This window comes from Tilletiopsis washingtonensis (genome assembly GCF_003144115.1).
Source record: "Tilletiopsis washingtonensis strain MCA 4186 unplaced genomic scaffold FA09scaffold_9, whole genome shotgun sequence".
Lineage (NCBI taxonomy): Eukaryota > Fungi > Basidiomycota > Exobasidiomycetes > Entylomatales > Tilletiopsis > Tilletiopsis washingtonensis.
Genome location: NW_020312006.1, coordinates 38,498 through 57,642, shown reverse-complemented (window position 1 = coordinate 57,642; position 19,145 = coordinate 38,498). Strand labels below are relative to the sequence as shown.

Here is a 19,145-nt window from a genome sequence, read left to right as displayed (position 1 = left end):
AAGCACCTCGGACAGCGGAGAGACGCCTAGCTTGCTGTCGGCAGACTGCGAGGCGGCGTACGCGGAGGGGACACACGCGCAGCAAGGCCGGCACAGACGGCGCGACGGCCTGCTGAGGCGCCATCGGCATGACGGGCTAAGGTAGTGGAGCAGCACTAGCGCCACTATTCCCCGCAGATTGTGACACCAGCCCTGCGCCCCGGCGTGCGTGCTGCTGCGAGGTGCTTATGCGGGGCGCGGATGGGCGCGGCGCGGCGGAGCGGTCGGCGGCGCGGCGTCGTCAGCGCTGCCGTGCCCTTGTTGTGCTTCGGGCGTCGTCGCCGATGCGCGCCGCTCCACCTGCAGCACCGCCGCGCCGCCGCGCCCTGCTCCGCACCACCATCTCCTCCTAGGCCTGCTCCTCGCGTGCGCATCCGTGCACCCGGCACCGCTGTCTCGCCGCAGTAGCGTGCATCTCTGCGCACCCGCACGCCGCGGCCGCAGCCTCTCCGCGCCTGGCCCACGGCGCGCGTGTCGTGCGAGCTGGCGACCCTTGCGCCGCGCATACACCCGGCCCATCACCGCCGCACCGCACAGCAGCCGCGAGCAGCGGCTTCTCCTCGCTATCCGCTAGCGCATCACTGCTGCTGCGGCACTTCTCGCGCACCACAGCCCGTGCACCGCGCCCCCGCACTTCTGCGCGCGCGCCGTCATACACACGGAGCTCGGCGATGTACAACTCCGAGTTCGGGCGCCGGCTGCGCACGCAGTCCTCGGGCGCCGGCGCTGCAGCCGGCGGCGCCAGCGGCTCGGCGTCGCCGTCGGGCGCTAGCCGGGCACATTTGCGCGCCGACTCGCACGGCGCCAGCAGCAGCAGTGCCGGGCCGAGCCGCCGCGGCGTGACGCCGGGCGCATCCACGTCGACGGGCATCGGCTCGCTGTACGACGAGCACCTGGACGGCGCCGCCGGCCTGCTGGCCTCGCCGAGCCGAGCTGGCGCACGTCGTGAGAGCACCGGAGGGCTGGAACGCACGCGCGAGGCAAGTGGCGAGCCAGCGAGGCCCCGCTTCAATGGCGATCGGCCACGAACGCCCGGGCGCCACAAGGTGCCGGCGTATGCCGACAGGTGAGTGGCCCAGCAAACGGCAAAGACTGCGTGCGGCGACTGATGCGGGCGTGTGCCAGATACATTCCGAGTCGCGATGTCAGCGACATGCAGACTGTGTACCAGCTGATGGGCGATGAGGGCACGTCGACAAGCCGGCAGAAGCGCAAGATGGCGGTGGACATGGATGCGCAGAAGGGTGAGCAGCGCTGGGACACGGAACGGAGTCACTTGCTGACAGGTGTCGCTTGCAGAGGAAGCAAATCAGGCCTTCTCCAGCCTCTTGACGACGGAGCTGTTCGGCACAGCAACTGGCTCCTCGCATGGAGCTGGCGCAAATGGGCACGCCGCGCAGCTAGCCTACGGCTCGAGTGCGGCTGGTGCCACTGGCAACATGCGCCATGCCGCGTCGGCTGCGGGCAGTCCGGCGACGCCGACGAAGAAGAACCTGCTCTCCTACCACAGTCCCTCGCCATCGTCGTCGCGCTCGCGCAGCGTCGGCACGCCAGGGCGCAGCGGCGGCGCCGAGCGCATCGGCCTCTATCCGGGCGTCACTGGCGTGGGGCCTGGCGAGCGGCGCGGCAGCTCCGGCGGGCCCGTGGGCCTCTTTGGCGGCGGCTACCTGGGCGGCGCGGCTGAGACGCTCGACTCGCCGCACCACTCGGCATACAGCCTCAGTCCAGTCAAGCTGGAGAGCCAGCGCATGCTGCTCAGCCCGCGGAGAGCGCCGCGGACACTCAGCAAGGTGCCGTACAAGGTGCTCGATGCGCCTGAGCTTGCCGCGAGTAGCCCGAGGTGCGCGAGCACGAGCCCTCGCTGACTCGGCGCATTCAGGACGACTTCTACCTCAATCTCGTCGACTGGAGCTCGCAGAACGTCATGGGTGTCGGCCTGGGCCAGTGCGTCTATCTGTGGTCGGCCAAGGACGCGAACGTGAAGAAGCTGGTCGACTTGTCAGAGGGGCGCGACAAGACAGACCGCATCACCGGCCTGAACTGGTCAAGCAATGTGAGTCGCCGAGCGTGCACCAGTGCTTCGCCTACGCTCACGCCACACCGCAGGGCCGCTATCTGGCAGTCGGCACCAACTCGGGCGAGGTGCAGGTCTGGGACGCCGAGCACGAGAAGAAGGTGCGCACAATGACGGGCCACTCGTCGCGCGTCGGCGCGCTGGCGTGGAACTCGCCGATCCTCACGACGGGCTCGCGCGACCGCTCCATCCTGCACCGCGACACGCGCGAGCCGGAGCACCACATGGCGCTGCTGCGCGGGCACCGGCAGGAGGTGTGCGGGCTCAAGTGGAACACGATGACGAACCAGCTGGCGTCGGGCGGCAACGACAACCGCCTGCTCGTGTGGGACGGCCTCAACACGACGCCGCTGCACCGCTTCACCGAGCACACGGCCGCCGTCAAGGCGATTGCGTGGAGCCCGCACCAGCAAGGCCTGCTCGCCTCGGGCGGCGGCACGGCCGACATGCGCATCCGCTTCTGGAACACGATCACGGGCCAGCTGCTCTCCGACATCGACACGGGCTCGCAGGTGTGCAACCTGCTGTGGAGCAAGACGGCCAACGAGCTCATCTCGACGCACGGCTTCTCCGGCGGCAAGGTGCAGCACCAGATCCAGGTGTGGCGCTACCCGACGATGTCGCAGATCGCCACGCTCACCGGCCACACGATGCGCGTCCTCTACCTCGCCATGAGCCCCGACGGCGAGACGATCGTCAGCGGCGCTGGCGACGAGACACTGCGCTTCTGGGACCTCAACACGCCGTCCAAGAGCCAGCTCGAGTCGCGCGCCGCGGCCTCCTCGACGCTCGACCCCTTCGCCAAGCTGCGCTAGCTTCTTGCTCTCCCTGCTCTCCCATACAACACTCATACCCCTCCTTGCCCGTGCTCTTACCCTGCCTCAATCACACGCTTTCCCGACGCTCAGGCTCCGCGCGCGTGCACTCGCAGCGCATGCGGTGCATTAGACGTGGCAGATAGGCACAGGTCGGCTCTAGGCCGTCTTCGGGCGCGCAATTCCCGGCAAGAAGGCCAGGAGGGCCACGAGGAGGGCGATGATGGCGGCGTGGACGCGGCTGTTGAACAGACTCGGCGCCAGGATGCCGGCGACGGTGCGCAGCGGTCCGGCGTTGACGTTGACGGGCTTGTCTTGCGCCAGGTAGGTCATCGCGCCGTTGTGCCAGAGGCTGGAGGACAGGTCAGCACCGAGCACGCAACGGGCTCTAGCAGGTCCACTCACGTGCCCCATCCTGCGCCGACCATCTTGAGCGGCAGCTTGCCGAGTACGCCAGCGCCCTTGATCTTGTACGGCGGCGGACTGGCCTGCGCGCTGTCGTCCGGCACGCTCGTGTCCAGCACGGTGAGCGGCAGGTCCGGGTAGACGGCCGCCATGCGGCCAATGCCCACGGCGTCCACGTTGCTGCCCTCGAGCGCGCCGGCCATGCCGCCGCGCGTGCGCAGGCCGCCAGTGAGGATGAGCTTCATCTTGCTGTCCGCGGGCAGCGACTCGCGGCAGCGCTTGGCGAAGGACTGGAAGAAGGCCTCGCGCGCCTGGCTGCGTGCGCTCGGCTTCTTGCCGCCCGCAGACGCCTCCTGGACGCGCGCCGGCGCAGAGACGGTCGTGTCGCCGGCGAGCTTGCGCAGCTCGGCGTCGGCGTCGAAGCCCTCGGTCATGAACGCTGCACGGCCATCGTCAGCTCTGCTGCAGCCAAGACGAGCGGATGTACGCCTCACATGGGTTCTCATAGTTGCCGCCGCTAATCTCGACAAAGTCGACGCCGCCCTGCTCGGCGAGCCACTGCACGTTCTGCAGCGCATCCTCCTCCGTCAAGCCTCCCTGCACATAGTCTGCCGAGTTGAGCTGCAGATGGATGTCAGCTGCAGTTCAGGCAGGCCGCGCAACAGGAGCGCTGACCTTGACGCCGAGCGCAAAGTCCTTGGGCACGCGCTTGCGCGTCTCCTCGACAATCTCCATGAGCAGGCGCGCCCGGCCGCGCGCATCGCCGCCGTACTTGTCCGTGCGCAGGTTCGTCTTGGGGCTGAGGAACGCTGCCAGCTGGTAGCCGTGGCTGCCGTGGATCTCGACGCCGTCGAAGCCGGCCTTGGCGCAGAGCTCGGCGGCCGAGGCGAAGCGGTCGACGAGGTCCTCGATCTGCGCGATGCTCAGCTCCTGCACGGGCCCGAACAGCGCCCAGTCGAGCGCCTTGCCGACGGCGCCGAGGTCCGCCGAGGGCGCCATGGGCACGGGCGACGGCCCCAGCGACGGCCGCCACGGCGCACGGCCGGCGCCGCGCATCGACTGGCGCCCGGCGTGCACGAGCTGCACGACGACGAGCGGGCGCCGCTCGGCCGGCACGCCGCAGTCGCGCCCCGAGGCGGCGTCGGCGTAGGCGCGGAAGGCCTCGAGCAGCGCGGGCGAGCGGTGCGGCGGCGGCGGCAGCGTCATGTCGAACGGCATGCCGAGGTGCGTCGAGTCGATGGCGACGTTGCCCGTGATGACGATGCCCCAGCCGCCCTTGGCCCAGTGCCGGTAGAGACGCAGGATGGCGGGCGTCGGCGCACTGCCGCCAAAGTGGCCCAGCATCTCCTCCATCGGCGCCTGAGTGTGGTGTCAGCGCGACACAAGATGCGGCAGCCGCAGCGACGCACCTTGGCCAGGCGGTTGGGCGCCGTGCGGCCGCAGGGCAGCGTGAGCGGCTGTGCGAGACGCTCGGCGCCGCGGCTGCTGCTTGATGTCTGCGATGCCATGTTGCGTGCTTGCGGCTGTGGTGGTGAGAGGCAAGAGCTGGCTGATGAGGCTGACTGCGCCCAGGGCCGGAGTCCGGCTTGCCGTGTGAAACGCAGCGGCGCTGTGCCCACTCTACTGCTGCGCCGCTGCCGCCGCTGCTGCCTTCTCGCAACGCCCTTCATCTTGCAGCTCCCGTCCGTCTGCCCGCTCGCTGCGCCCGTCATGCTGCTGCTCTCTGTCTCCCGCTCTCGGCTGCTGAAGGCCGGCGGGCCTCCACCTTTCAACAGCGGGAGCGTGGGAGCACCTGCGAGGGACACGCGCACGTGACGCGCGCGCCCCGGACGTCGGCATCCTTCCACCGCCGAGCACAAAGGCATGCGCGCCAGGCTGGCCTTGCCCGCCGCTGGTACTCGGCATGGAGCACGGTGATAGCCAGCTGGCGCACCTACTCGTTGCCTCATGCAGCGAAAAAGGGTCTCAGAGGGGCGCGAGGCGTGGTGATGCCGCCTCTCCGTCGAAGGCTGATGTTGCTCTGAGCTGCGAATACAACTGGGCGGCGCGGCCAGGCACCGCTTTGTAGTCACACATTACTGCTTGCCTTGCGCGGAGGTGTAATCAGGCACAGGAAGGCAGCGCCGCCGCCGAGAGTCGCCACGCGCCGCGGCCTTGTCTCCGCTGCCGGCCTGCGCTGCCTCGCCGCACCCTCGCTGGCGCTGCCGAGGCTCGGCGCGGCGGCGCTGAGGCCAGCCAGCGATGGCAGCCCACCGCCGCTCGCTCCACTCTCTCCGCCGCACCTCCATCACCCTCGCCCCTCGCCGCGTCCTCGCCGCGCTCACACCGCTACTTGCTCCGCGTCTCGCCACGCCTTGCCTCGCCGTGCACTGCGCCTGCGCGCCGCTGCACCGCCCTCTCCGCCGCCTGCGAGCCCACACCTGCACGTCTCGTCGCTCGTCCGCGACCCCGCTAGCCCGTGCGTATGAGCTGTTGAGCGGCCTGCCATGCTTGTGGCGAAGAAAGATGGTGCCATGACTGTCGTTGTGCTGCGGCCGTGTCGCTGCGGCATGCGCAGTGGCAGAGCGCCTGGCCGTGGTGGCGCGCTGTGCACCTCCCCGGCGACCATCTCACACATGCTGACGCCGCACCGCCTCCTGTGCAGACCATGGCCCTCAAGCGGATCAACAAGGTGCGTGCTGCAATGCCGTACGCCTTGCGTGCCTCGCTCACCAACTTGTCATCTGCAGGAGCTGCTCGACCTCGGCCGTGACCCGCCTTCGTCGTGCAGCGCCGGCCCCACTGGCGACAACATGTTCCAGGTGCGTGGCCGTCAGCAGGCGTGGCGCTCGAGCTCAAACTCACACTGCTTCTCCTCTTCAGTGGCAGGCGACGATCATGGGGCCTGTGCGTCGCACTCGCGCTGCTGCCTTAACGTCCCGGCTGACGCATGAATACAGGGCGACTCGCCGTACTCGGGTGGCGTCTTCTTCATGAGCATCACCTTCGTGCGTCCTTGCGCCGCCGTGTCGTGCCATTCGTTGCTCACGCCCTGCCCTTGCACAGCCGACCGACTACCCGTTCAAGCCGCCGAAGGTGTCCTTCTCCACCAAGATCTACCACCCGAACATCAACTCCAACGGCTCGATCTGCCTCGACATCCTGCGTGACCAGTGGAGCCCGGCGCTGACCATCTCCAAGGGTGCGTGCGACAGGCTGTGGCGGTGGGCCGTGCGAGTGGTATAAAGGAGGCTAGCCCTTTGCGATGCTCATCGTGGCTCGTTGCTTGACCTCCCTCCCGCCTTTTCCTTGCGAGCATCGTGCTCACGCCACTTCTCTTACAGTGCTGCTCTCCATCTGCTCGATGCTGACGGGTACGTCCACGCTGCGTCTCGTCTGCATCCTTCGGCTGCTTACACTGCTGCACAGACCCGAACCCCGACGACCCGCTGGTGCCGGAGATTGCGAACCTGTACAAGACCGACCGCCCGCGCTACGAGAGCACAGCACGCGAGTGGACGAGAAAGTGAGCAGTGCGGCGCCGCGCGCGATGCAAGCCCAGCGACTGACCTCTGCTCCGCAGATACGCCATGTAAAGCGCATCAGCTCGCCCAACGTCACGTCTCGCGCTCTCACGATGTCACGTCGCCGCCGTCCGGTCCCGGAGTGGGCGCTTGGAGTGCCCCGCTGCTCCTCGCGTGCGCTTCCCGTCCGCAATGTAGAACTAGTCCGCCTCGCCGTGGTGGTCCACCCTTCTCGTACTTGGTCGTTCGTCCTCTCGATCCCCCCTCCACACCTCCACACGCCGTCTTACCCTACCACCTTGCCTCCTCAACACGACCGTTCCCGGGCTCACCTCGCACCCACCCTGCGACGCGCCGCTACACACATGAAAGTCGATGAATCCGCTGTGCGCTGCTGTGTGATGAGGACGCAGTGCCTGAGGACGGTGGTCCACACTTTTGGCAGCCAGGAGAAGTCTTAGTGCTGGCTGTCTTGCTCGCGTGACCCGGCAGCGACATTTTGCGTCGGTCGACCGTTTGCCGCGCTGGGTCCGCGGAGATTCGCAGCCGTGCGACTGGACCAGCTTCTTGAGCTGGCCTCCGGTCATGGCTCATGCTTCGCGCTTCCAAAGCAGGGAGCAGGGCGAGCGTGGGCGTGGCGGCTGCCGTGTGCGAGCAGGGCGCCGCGCGGCTCGAAACGCACAAGCTCGATTTTCGGCTGCGCGCGCGCCGCCGTCTCTCTCGCTGGTCGCACGCCGCCTACGGCCGCCCCATCGCCTGCTCCGCGATCTCCACGTCTCGTCCCCACCCGCCCCGTCACCCTTTCCATTCGTCGCCGCCGCAGCCCGCTCTCGCCTTGTGTACATTCGCACCCTTCGTTCCTTTCTTCCTTCCGACTTGCAGCGCGTCCGCTCGCGCCGTCGCGACGCCGCGGGCCCCCGTGCACCAGCGACCTCTTTCAGCGATTCGCCTCTTCTCGATCAGCTCGGCACCGCGCACCCGGCACGACTGCGCACACCTTCGCTGCGCTGCCGAGACACAGATCCGCGCTGCAGCTGAGCGCTGCGCTGCGCCAGGCAAGCGCGCGCCCTAGCGACGGGCTTCTGCGCTGGCATCGGGCCGCTGGGCTCGCATGAGCGCCGCTCCTCTGCCAACGCCGCCGCGCAGCGAAGGGACTGCCGCCGATGGACGCGCAGCCGCCACGATGGCGGAGGGGCAGCCGTCGCGACCACGGCCCAATACGCCACCACTGCCATCCAAGGCTCGCACGCCGCCACGTCCGGCCAACGTCAGTGCGCGGGCCAAGAGCGCATCGCCTGCGCCTGTCGACGATGGCGCTGCGGGCGAGGGCAGCCGCGCTTCAGGAGTGAGTCAGCTCGGGCGCCGACGTGCATGTGTGCTGCTTCTGACCAGCATGTGTCACCTCCAGATGAGCATCAACCGCGACGCAGCCCGCGGCCGAGGCGGCCCACAAGCACGCAGCCTCAGCCCGGCGCAGACGCGCAAGCACTCGACCAGCCCGAGCGAGCCGCGCGTGCCGCAGACGTCGCTCCTGCTGCCGACGAACGGCCGCACGCCCTCAGCGTCTGGCCGGCCGCCGTCGCCCGGCCCGAACCTGTTCCCGCCGCGGCGCCGCAGTCCTGACAAGCGCGCCAGTCCATCGAAGAGCATGACGAGCGAGGAGGAGGGCGCCATCGACGAGGACGACGAGCCAAGCACGAGCAGTGCGCGTGCGCTGCCGCACTCTGGCTCGCCGCGCTTCTCCCATCCCGAACGCGCGGGACACGACTCGTGGAGCCGCGGCGGAGAGTCGCACTACGTGCCCGCTCCCGGCAACCAGCGCCTCGACATGCCTCGCGAGCGCTACCAGTCCATGTCCGGCGCCGCTCTGCCTGCCAGACCGCGCGTGGGCCGCATCGCCGACACGTATCGGCCGGGCGCCGCTGCTCCTGCAGCCGGGCCCTCGACGCATCGCGGTGGGCCCTCCATCCGGACCGCCAGCCTTGGCGGCGCCGAAGACTGGGACCGGAGCCGCAGCGCGTGGGACCGCGAGTCGCGCTCCCCAGCATCGGCGATCGACGAGCGCGAGCGCGTGCGGGAACGTTGGGTGCCTGGACCGGCCGAGCGGCCAGCATTGACCTCGCCAACGTCGGCAAACGCGCCGCTCTCCGGCGTCAACGCAGTGCCACCGGCTGCGATTGGTGGTGGGCCTGTCATGCGCGCCTGGGGCACTGGTGCTCAAGCCACGCCCGCCGCGGCTGCCTCTTCTGCTCCGCCTGCGGCCTCGCCGTGGCGCGGACGCTGGCAGAGCGGCAATGCGCGCGAGGCGCCGCCTAGACGTCAGTCGCGCGACTGGGATGCCGAGGCGCGCAGAGCGCGAGAAGACAGCGGCGCATCGATGGGCGATATGCATCGGCGAAGCAATGGCTCGCGAGTTGACGGACGCCCGTTCGTGCACATGCGCATCGCTGACCCTCTCTTCAGCCTTCACTCGCCAAGCATCGGAGCCGACGAGCAGTTTGGCGAAGCAAGACCCGCCTTTGTGCACTCCAACTCGCACGAGGAGTGGCGCGACTCGCGGCAATCGCTGCTGCGGCGCAGTCCCGAGACAAGCATGGGCGCGCCACGACGTCGCTCGTTCTCGCGGGATCGCTCGCCGCGGCGCCATGCCTCGGTGGTGCCGGCAGCTGCGGCGCTGCCATCACGTCCGGGCTCGAGCTGGTCGTTCGAGCCGACCGTACGCGACTCGGGCTATGGCAACCGGCGGCCGCGGCACGGCTCAGAGGGAGCCGAGGAGCGCGCAAGAAGTGTGCAGCGCGAGCGCTCCGCTTCGGCAGTCAATGGCTCGGCCGCGGCTTCAGCGCAGGCGCCTGCGGCAATCAGCGTCAAGCAAGAAGAGGCTGAGCGCACGCCGACCAGCGCTGCAGAGGCGCCCATTGCACGGCCAAAGACGCCTCCGCGTTCGCGGACGCCGCCGCGCTCCAAGACGCCTCCGCGTCCATCGCCACCCGCCGCTTCTACGACTGCTAAGCCAAAAGCGCCCTCGCCGCCGCCTGCTGCGGCGTCAGCGACGTCCGAAAGCGCAGCTCAGCCGTCCGCGCAGCAACCGCGCGTCATCGATGCCCCGCCACGGCCTCCTATGATGCTCGCAGATCCGTCCGAAAAGCTGACTGCGCTAGACGAAGGGCCTGCAGCCGTCGCGGAGGTGCAGAGCGAGCAGGCGCCGGCGCCAACGTCCGCCACTGCAGACGTGGTCATGAGCGAAGCGCCGGCTGCGCGACCCACAGAAGCGCTGTCGGCTGTCGATGCTGCTTCTGCTTCCATCGAGGCGAAGCCTGCTCTCGATGCGGAGGCAGTCATCCAGGTACCAAGCCCAGCAGCACAGCCCGCGGCGGCAGCGGACGCTGAGATGCAGCAAGCAACCGAGGTGTCCGCACCGGCCTCGGTGGCCGCCGCTGTGGCAGCAGTCAAGATGGAAATTGAGGATGCCGTCGCAGAGGCCGTCGTAGAGCCTGACGCAGGCCTGGTGACCAGCGAGCCCGTCTCGGCTCCGATGCCGCTCGCCGCCACGGCCAACGGGACCCACGATGCGCCCGTCGCAGGTCTTGAGACGACTGCGCCCATGCCGCCGCCTCGCGTCTCGCTGGTCTCGCAGATTGCTGCCGCTCAAGACAGCGCGCCTGTTCGTGAGCCGGAGACCTCCACTGTCGACGCAAAGGCCTCAAGCGACATGCCGCCACCGCCAGTTCCACTCGCGCCCACGACGTCTCAAGACGAGGAAATGGCGTCTGGCTCTGCCGAGGCGGAAGAGAAGGAGGGCGCCGAAGGCCCGCCGCATCTTCGTCTCGACCTCGAGGGCAGCCACGCCTCATCTTCGCCGCTAGATGCTGCCAGCCGGCCGCTCATGACGCCGCGTACGCAACGAGACCGCGATGAGGTCGCTCAGGAGACGCGTTTGCGGCTGTTCCGCGAGATGAAGCCGGACGAGTCAGTCGTCGTCCGCACGCTGCGCGAGAACAAGACACTCGCGGCGCAGACGACGCTGAGCGTCATGCACTCTGCGATCTTCGGCCCGCCCGGCACGCTGGACGACAAGCTCTGGCTCGAGGAGTTCGACGAGGCATCGGAGCGTCTCCGACCGCGCCTGATGGAGCGTGAGGTGGCGCGCAAGAAACGCCTGCATGCCAAAGTCGAGACGCTGCGCACGCAGTACCGCTCCCTCGACGACGAGTGGCAGAGTCATTGCGCACGTCTTGACCGCATTGCCGAGCTGCGCGAGAACCGCCGGCCCGCAGTGCAGAGCGGCGGCGTCAGCACGCCGGTCACAGCGCAGCCAGTCGACGACAACACGGGCGGTCTGCTGGCGTCCATGGGCATGGGCCGTGCGAATCGGCGCAGCAACCCGGCCGGCTTTGCGGGCTTCGGCGACGCGGTGCGATCCGAGGCAGAGTTCCTCGAGATCCTGGCGTCGCTCGAGACCGCCGACATGCAGGACCCGAACGTGCGCGCCGCGCGCACGACGGCCACGGCGCCTGACCAGCTCATCAACCCTGACGCCGACGAGCTGATGTTCTCGGACTACGACGACGACAACGGCTTCGTGCGCGATCCCGTCGCCTTCTACCTGTCCGAGTTCGACCCCGACGTCTGGTCCGAGGAGGAGAAGGCCATCTTCGACCGCCGCTACACGCTCTTTCCGAAGCAATTCGGCAAGATTGCCGCCTCGCTGCCGGACAAGACGGCCGCGCAGTGCGTGCGCTACTACTACCTCACGAAGAAGCTGCCGGGCCACGACTACAAGGCCATGACGGCGGCGCGGAACCGCGAGCGGAAGCGCAAGTCGAGCGGCCGCGTCAAGCCGAAGAAGGCCAAGGGCAGCGCGCTCATGGCCGACCTCAAGAAGGGCGACGGCGGCGACGACGATGAGACGCCTGACTCGGTCGACAGCGCGCCGCGCAGCGCAAAGACGGCCGGGCGCGCACGCATGCTGACCGGCTCGGCGGAGTCGCGCATCCAGGCCATTGCGGAAGAGGAAGAGGGCGCGGGAGCCGGCAGTCCGAACTCGCGCAAGCGGCGCGCCGACGACGACAGCCCTGGACCGGCAGAGGAGCGGCGGCCGCGCGCGGCCAGTGGCAAGGGCGCTAAGCGAGCCAAGGGCGAGAAGAAGGGCAAGAGCACGGCAGCGGCAGTGGGCTCTGCAGCGCTTGCATCCGCCAAGGACGAGGCCAGCTCTGCCGATGCGTCGGGCGCCGTCACTCCGCTTGCCACGCCGATGGACAGCGAGATGGCCTCGGGCGACGCCTTTGGCGGACCGGGCAGCGGAGCTGCTGCTGCCGCGGCTGCGGCACTCGAAAAGGGCATGAAGAAGGCTCGCAAGCCCGCCAAGGGCTCGCCGTCAAGCATACCCGGCACGCCGACGGAGGGCATGCCCGACGACCCGAAGCGTCCACGCGCCGTGACCTCGTCGTACTGGTCGATCGCAGAGCGCAACGAGTTCCTGCGCGCGCTCTCCGTCGTCGGCAAGGACTGGGAGAACGTCGCGGCGAGTCTGACGAGCAAGTCGGCGGCGCAGGCACGCAACTACTTCTCGCGCAACGCCGTGGACGTCGACTTTGCTGAGGCAGCGGCGCTGGCGGACCAGAACTCGGAACTGCCGCTCGAGGAGCGCGAGAAGGCCGCACAGACGCTGGCGCTGCGACGCAAGGCTGCCGCCGAGGCCGAGGGGCCGCGCACGGGCTACTTTGCCGGCCCGGGCGGCATGTCGCTCGACTCGGCCGCCGACGACAGCGGGCCGCGTGGTCTTCGCATCAACAGCCTGCTCAACGACGACACTCCTGCACCTGCGCCGGCGGCCAAGCGGGCGCCGTCCGCCGTGCCGGATTGGTTCGGCGGGCGCGACGGTCCGCAGCGGTCTGCGAGTGGCCACGACGCCGGCGATGACACGGACGACGAGGACGCTCGGCCAAGATCCTCTGCTGGCGGCCGCGTGCGCACCATGTCTCGGCCGGCGACGGCGAGCGGACACGAGACGGCTATGCACAGCAGCACCCACCAGGGCTACCTCACGCCCGGCGCGCACTCGCAGCAGGCGACGCCGCCGACGCCGCAGCAGCACGTCTCGCACCTCGGCCGCCGGCCCGAGCACACGCACGACTACTTCGGCCGCTCTGCCTCGGTCGGCCCGGCTGCGCCGCGCAGCGCCATGCCGCCGCCGCCTTCAGCGTACAACGCACCGGCGCCGCGCTTGACTGCCTACTCGCCCGGCGGCATGCCTGCGCACGTCCGCGGCGACGAGCGCGTGGGCGGCGTGGCTGGCGTGCGCCAGGCGTACTCGACTCCCGGCGCGATGTACGAGCGCGCCTCGTCGGTCGCTAGCGAGTCGCGCACCAGCAACTGGGGCGCCTCGGCCACCTCGCAGCAGCAGCGGGCGCCGCAGCAGCCTGCGCCGCCCGTGCTGCACAGCCAGAGTCCCGGTACAACATCGCGCACCGGCGCGTGGCACCAGCCCAGCGCGAGTCCGTCGATGCATCCGCGTGTCACCATCGACGGCGCCTCAGCCTCTTCGTCGCCGTACGGCCAGTCCTCTCGCTCGGGTGCCGTCTCGCCACTGCCCTCGCCTGGCGTGAATAGCAGCCACAGCGGCAGCAGTGCGCGCCCGTCGTCTGCCTATCTGCCATCGCCCGGCCCGATGCGCTTCGGCTTCGGCAGCATGCCCAAGCCGCCGTCGCCGCTGGTGGCGAACAGCGCGCAGCAGCAACAGCAGCAGCCGCCGCAGCGCTCGCCGCTGTCGCGCCCCGGCAGCTCGCAGTCTGCGCCAACGTCGGCCACCGCCACTTCTGCGCCGCAGCTGCCGATGCCCTCGCGCCGCTCGCCGCCGCCCTCGGCGCATTCGTCGTATGCCGGATACCAGCGCATGCCGCCGCAGCCCGTGCAGCCGCACCAGCACAGTCAGCACAGCCAGCACAGCCAGCACGGCCAGCAGGCGCAGCAGCACCAGCAGTACCAGCAGCAAGTGCAGCAACAGCAGCAGCAGCAGCATCACCCGCAGCAGCAGCAGCTGCCGCGCCCCTCGTCGCCCGGCGCGCGCTGGAGCGACAAGTACCGCTGAGCCCGCGGCCACGAGCGGCGCCCTGCTCCATCTCCATCTAGACTGGCGCCGCGCAGTGCCCGCACTCTCTCTATCTCTCTCCACCTGTATCACCACTTTCTCCTCGTCTGCCCTGTGCGCTGCGCGGTCTGCAATATTCCCATTGTACCAAAGTCGAACGAAAGTGCGCGTGACGGAGAGGACCCTTACTTGCGCGGCCCGACGTCGAGGGCGGCGAGGGCGGCGCCGAGCTCGGACGTGGCCTGCGTGCGCGTTGGTGGCCGCGGTGCTGGCCGCTGCGCAAGGGAGCAAGGCGGTGTCAGCAAAAAGCGAAGCGCAAGAACGAGCTGCGCATTGCTGCGACTGAGGCGTTTACGAGTCGAGCGGGACGAGGAGCGGCTGTCTTTTCAGAGCGCCAGCATGCGGCACCATACCCGTCCGCCTGCGCTCCAGCTCGCACACGCAGCCCATCTTCTCCACCACTTCGCTTGTCATCGCCAGTTCACTCGCACTCACTGGCCGCTTCGTCTCTGCGCCCCTGAGCAGCTCGGGCGCCACGCCGGCGCCGCCGTCGAGCGCCGTGCGGCGGCGCTCGTCGCGGCTGCGCGTCACGCCCTGCTGCCACGCGCTTGTGGGGGCAGCAGCTGCGCCCTGGCGGCGCTTGCTCGCCGCCGCTGCCTGTGCCTTGATGCCTGGCTTCTGCGCGACGCCGCCGCTGCGCCGCTTGGCCGGTGCCGGTGCGCTGGACGACGGGCTTGCGGATGCAGCGGCGGCGCCCTTGCTGCGCGAGAGGGCGCGCGGCGCCCCGATGCGCGCCATGGTGCTGCGAAGTCTCGACTGGGCGGAGAGCAGTAGTGCTTGCGGTGGCTTGTGAGAACAGCTAGCTTAGAGCGGTGGATGCGCAGCTGAACGACGTTGAGGGCTTGGTGGACGTGGCGGAAAGCAGCGTGCTCGCCATCGACGGACGTCTGCTGGTCCAAAATTCTGGCGCGGCGCGGCTCTCGCACGAGACGACGCCGCCCCGTCCCGGACCCGCCTTCTTCAGCCTCGCCAGCGGCCAGCAGCGGCACTGTGCTCGAGCATGCCTATCTCCTTTGAGGGGCTGAAGTGTGCGAGAGGTAGACTGGTGCACACCATGCGACTGCCCGCATGCTCTGCGCTGTGGGGAGCAAGCGCGAAGCAGACGGCAGTGATGCGAGGGCAGCGACGCGCGCCAGCTGCACAGCGGGTCGCCGGCGCCGTCCGCGATCTCGGGCAAGCGCCATCAGCGGCGCATCTGTCACGCATGGCTGCTGCATGTCATGCATCTCAGCATTCAGCATGCAGGATGAGACAGCCTTGGCATTCAGCGTGCAGCGTGCAGCCGCAGGGGAGGGATGGAGCAAGGGGGGCAAGCAGAGCTCTCAGGCGTCGGGAGGCGGGACTCGGCGGAGCAGCCGCATGCATGCCGGCCCCACGCCTGCGCCCAGCTGTGAAACGGCGCGCAGCAAGAAGCGCCCTGCCACTCTCCTCTCAGCATGCAGACTCGATGCTGCCCTCACAGGCGGCTGGATCATGATGAGCAGCTGCGGCAGAGGCGAGATCGTTGCACGGCTGTGAGAGGGAGCTCGAGAAGGCGAGGCGGACGCGCTCCTCCATCCGAGCTGTCATGCCTGTGCTGCGCTCTGACGGTGCTGTGTGCCGGTTCCGCTGCTGGCCGCCCGCGCACCGCTGCAGAGCCGGCAGACGCATGAGCGGAAGCGTCATGGCGCCGCGAGAGCGCGCATGCCCGAGGCCGAGGACGGCACAAGCGCGAGCTGCCTTGGCCGCCGCCGAGATGCCCGCTGCTGATGTGTGAGAGCACGGAGCGGCACGGCGCCCGTGCTGCCAAGCGGCGCTCTCGAGGCACTACTTTCTCGGCCAGCTGCCTCTTGTGAACTCGCCGAGCGGTGCGGCAAAGGAGCGCCGAGAGAAAAGAAAGCTGCTGCGGTGCGGGGCTCGCAGCGTCAGATGCGCACGGCCGCCGGCGCTTGCTTGCAAATCGCGCATGCGCCGTGCGCTGGCGGAAGCGCTGCTGAGCTGCTGCAAGGCAAGGAGGGAGACGTGCTGCTGAGCTGTGCTGTGGTGCTGTGTGCGGTGCTGCGAGCCCTCTGCCCGCACGGCATGGCTTCCGATGCGGGGCGCGCCTATCAAAAGCTCGGCGCACCGAGAAAAGTCGCGCAGCACCGCCGCCCCGCATCCTCACTCCTCACCTCCACCACCACACCATGTCCGGCCAGTGCCCCCTCGGCTTCAAGGGCCAGATGCCCGCGGCACATCCGCCCGTGCCCGGCATGTTCCGCAGCGACGTGCACCGCGTCTCGCTGCTCGAGTCGCTGCGCCTCGACTGGAAGGACTGGGCCATGTTCTCGCTCGACGGCCTCTTCGTCGTGCTCGTGCTGCTGGCGCTCGCGTACCCCAAGCGCCTCGTCTTTACGCACGCGCGCAAGAGCGTGCCGACAATTGCCGGCGCGCTGCCACTCATCGGCAACACGCTGTGGATCCTGCGCTGCAGCACGGGCAAGGACAAGCTGCTCGACGCCATCCTGCGCGAGCAGCGCAACGAGCTCGACCGCGCCGACGGGCAGGGCAACTTCCCGCTCACCGCCACGTTCCCCGCGCTCGGCGGCCGCATCACCGTGCTCAACCACCCGCTGTACATTGCGCACGTGCAGAAGACCAAGTGAGTTGCGTCAGGCAGGAGCTGCGGCAGTGATGCTGACGCGGGGCGCTCCAGCTTTGAGAACTACGTGAGTGGGCAGGGCATGTGTGGCGCGCTCGCAGGGCTGTGCGCTGAGGTGGCCAGTGCTGACGCGGCACACAGGTCAAGGGCTCGCTCTTCCGCAACGCCATGGGCGACGTGCTCGGCCTGCACGGCATCTTTGTCGGTGCGTCTCGCCGCGCGCTGTCCCGTAGCCCGCACCGCTGACGCCGCGTTTGCCGCCAGCCGACGGCGACGTGTGGAAGCGCCAGCGCAAGATGGCCAGCCACATCTTCAGCGTCGCCAACTTCAACTCGCACATCCAGACGACGGTGCACCACGACCTCGGCAAGCTCGACAAGCTGCTTGGCGCGCTGGCGTCGAGCGGCCGCCGCGTCGAGCTGCAGGACCTCTTCTTCCGCTTCACGCTCGACACGTTCACCACGATGGCCTTCTCGGCGGACATCGACTGCCTGCCCACGGACCCGGCGGCGCTCGAGAAGAGCGTCGAGTTCGCCGTCGCGTTCGACTCGACGCAGAGCATCATGGACAACCGCTTCGTCGACCCGCTCAAGGGCGTGCTCGAGTACCTGCCGTGGAACGCGCAGGGCCGCAAGATGCGCGACAGCATCCGCCGCCTGAAGCGCTTCTGCTACGCCACCATCGACAAGCGCATCGAGGCGCGCGAGAAGGGCACGGCCGGCGGCGCCGAGAAGGGCGGCAAGGACCTGCTCGAGCTCTTCATCCAGCAGGGCCTGTCGCGCGAGGAGCTGCGTGAGTGGTGTGGCGAACAGGCGCGCGTGAGGCGCTTGCTGACGCGCCCGCACAGTCCCCGTCGTGCTCAACTTCATCATCGCTGGACGCGACACGACGGCGCAGACGCTGGCGTGGCTCTTCTGGGAGCTGGCGACGAAGCCCGACGTCGTGGCGAAGCTGCGCGCCGAGGCCGACGAGGTGCTGGGCGCCGGCGACGACGCGCGGCCGATGAACTACGACGACCTCAAGCAGATGCCCTACACGCACGCCACGTTCTACGAGGCGTCGCGCCTGCACCCGGCCGTGCCCAAGAATGTCAAGCAGGTCGTCGCCGACGACGTGATCCGGCCGTACGGGCCCGGCTCGGCGGAGCTGCTGGCGGCGCTGCCCGAGCAGAAGCAGCGCCTGCCCGACGTCATCGTCAAGAAGGGCGAGAGCGTCGTGTGGGCCGACTACGCCATGGCGCGCCTGCCCGAGCTCTGGGGCGCCGACTGCTGCGAGTTCAAGCCGGAGCGCTTCCTCGAGGAGAAGGACGGGCGGCAGAGCATCAAGACGTTCAGCCCCTTCATCTTCCACTCATTCAACGCCGGCCCGCGCCTCTGCCTCGGGCAGACGCTGGCGACGTACGAGGGCGCCGCCGTCACGGCGCAGATCCTGCGCAGCTTCGACGTCGTCTACGACCACGAGAAGCTGCGCGCCAAGCCGCCCGTGTACGCCGACAGCCTGACGCACCCCATCGACCCGGCGTTTGTGTACCACGTCTCCTTCAAGCCGCGCGCCTGAGCGCGCAGTGTGCTGCCTGCCTGGACCTCCCTCCTGCCCTTCCTCTATCTACTGTGACACGTCTCTAATTATCCCCGTCCCGCTGCTGTATCACATGACGGCCTTGCACGCCACGGCGCCGACGACGCAATCGATCTCGCGCGCCCGTATCCGCCGCTGCAGCGCCGCGTCGTTCGTGTCGCTGCCCGCGCCGAGGTCGCGCAGCTTGTACGCCTTGCGCACGCGTGCCCAGTCGACGATGTGCGGCGCGCCCAGCTGCTCGAGCGGCAGCAGCTCGGCGCCGGGCAGCAGCGCCTGCATGTGTGCCAGCTGGGCGTCGGCGCTGCGCCCGCCGTCCGCGGGCGCGGGCCCGAGGTGCACGAGCAGCACGTGCGTCGACGTCGGCGAGAGGCCAAAGGTGCGCAGAGCGTCGCCGATCTGGCGGCAGCGAGTCAGCATGAACGATAGCGGGTGATACGCTCGTGGCGAGATGCGCTGCGTGCCGGCTGCCTCGCCCGGCCAGCTCGCGGCACGCGCTGGCCGCACACGGCGGTCCACTCCGTGCTCTCCACCTCGCTCTCCCGCTCCGCCGTGCCTGCCCCTCAGCCGCACTCACATTGTTGCCGGCGGCGATGCGGAACACGACCTCTGCCTCGCGCGTGTGGCAGCGCTGTGTGCCGTGCGCCAGCGCCAGTGCGGCGGCGTCGAGCGCGACGTCGATGTGGGCGCGCGAGACGAGCGTGCTTGCGTCGAGGCAGGCGTAGCGCATGCGCGCCTGCGCCTCGGGCGCCGCCTTTGCCGCGCCGAGCAGCGCCGCGTGCAGCGCTGCTGCCGCGTCGGGCGCGGTGGCGAAGAGGGCGACGCTGAGCTGCAGCGCCGGCAGGAAGGGCGAGGTGCGCGTCTCCATGGCCGACGAGGAGGTGGAGTGAAGGGAAGCAGCGAGGTTGGCATGCGTGGGAGCAGCGCCGGGCGGCACATCACGTGCGCCGGCAGCAGCGGTATTCAC

The 19,145-nt window shown here is 69.3% G+C and overlaps 7 protein-coding genes across 7 annotated transcripts; 5 read left to right on the top strand and 2 right to left on the bottom strand.

The window, feature by feature from the left end:
* The first annotated feature begins 375 nt into the window (after positions 1-375).
* On the top strand, positions 376-3,028 carry FA09DRAFT_261227 (WD40 repeat-like protein). Its single transcript, XM_025739742.1, has 5 exons — positions 376-1,105; positions 1,165-1,283; positions 1,339-1,865; positions 1,919-2,092; positions 2,146-3,028. Exons 1-5 carry the CDS (start codon positions 711-713, stop codon positions 2,926-2,928), a joined length of 1,998 nt encoding a protein of 665 aa, XP_025598660.1. The 5' UTR covers positions 376-710; the 3' UTR covers positions 2,929-3,028.
* Positions 2,833-5,052, bottom strand: FA09DRAFT_329439 (FMN-linked oxidoreductase). Its single transcript, XM_025742185.1, has 5 exons — positions 4,743-5,052; positions 4,009-4,692; positions 3,828-3,954; positions 3,334-3,772; positions 2,833-3,280 (listed from the first exon to the last, which is right to left on the bottom strand). The coding sequence occupies exons 1-5, from the start codon at positions 4,839-4,841 to the stop codon at positions 3,088-3,090; spliced, it is 1,542 nt and encodes a 513-aa protein (XP_025598659.1). The 5' UTR covers positions 4,842-5,052; the 3' UTR covers positions 2,833-3,087.
* Positions 5,053-5,618: 566 nt separating this feature from the next.
* FA09DRAFT_329438 (putative ubiquitin conjugating enzyme E2-16 kDa) lies at positions 5,619-7,189 on the top strand. The gene is made up of 9 exons (XM_025742184.1): positions 5,619-5,791; positions 5,978-6,004; positions 6,063-6,134; positions 6,196-6,219; positions 6,273-6,320; positions 6,379-6,514; positions 6,657-6,686; positions 6,742-6,838; positions 6,896-7,189. Exons 2-9 carry the CDS (start codon positions 5,981-5,983, stop codon positions 6,906-6,908), a joined length of 444 nt encoding a protein of 147 aa, XP_025598658.1. The 5' UTR covers positions 5,619-5,791; positions 5,978-5,980; the 3' UTR covers positions 6,909-7,189.
* Positions 7,190-7,814: 625 nt separating this feature from the next.
* On the top strand, positions 7,815-10,039 carry FA09DRAFT_261164 (hypothetical protein). Its single transcript, XM_025739741.1, has 4 exons — positions 7,815-8,181; positions 8,245-8,690; positions 9,124-9,245; positions 9,300-10,039. Exons 1-4 carry the CDS (start codon positions 7,948-7,950, stop codon positions 9,956-9,958), a joined length of 1,461 nt encoding a protein of 486 aa, XP_025598657.1. The 5' UTR covers positions 7,815-7,947; the 3' UTR covers positions 9,959-10,039.
* An 827-nt stretch (positions 10,040-10,866) lies between these two features.
* Positions 10,867-11,532, top strand: FA09DRAFT_297003 (hypothetical protein; the record flags this gene model as incomplete). Its single annotated transcript, XM_025740188.1, has 1 exon — positions 10,867-11,532. A coding segment is annotated over one exon (666 nt), but the record flags the coding sequence as incomplete, so codon positions are not given.
* A 4,583-nt stretch (positions 11,533-16,115) lies between these two features.
* Positions 16,116-18,369, top strand: FA09DRAFT_329436 (cytochrome P450). The gene is made up of 5 exons (XM_025742183.1): positions 16,116-16,603; positions 16,658-16,670; positions 16,745-16,808; positions 16,868-17,395; positions 17,451-18,369. Exons 1-5 carry the CDS (start codon positions 16,149-16,151, stop codon positions 18,158-18,160), a joined length of 1,770 nt encoding a protein of 589 aa, XP_025598655.1. The 5' UTR covers positions 16,116-16,148; the 3' UTR covers positions 18,161-18,369.
* On the bottom strand, positions 18,130-19,057 carry FA09DRAFT_329435 (hypothetical protein). Its single transcript, XM_025742182.1, has 2 exons — positions 18,756-19,057; positions 18,130-18,577 (listed from the first exon to the last, which is right to left on the bottom strand). Exons 1-2 carry the CDS (start codon positions 19,044-19,046, stop codon positions 18,251-18,253), a joined length of 618 nt encoding a protein of 205 aa, XP_025598654.1. The 5' UTR covers positions 19,047-19,057; the 3' UTR covers positions 18,130-18,250.
* Between the last annotated feature and the right edge of the window lie 88 nt (positions 19,058-19,145).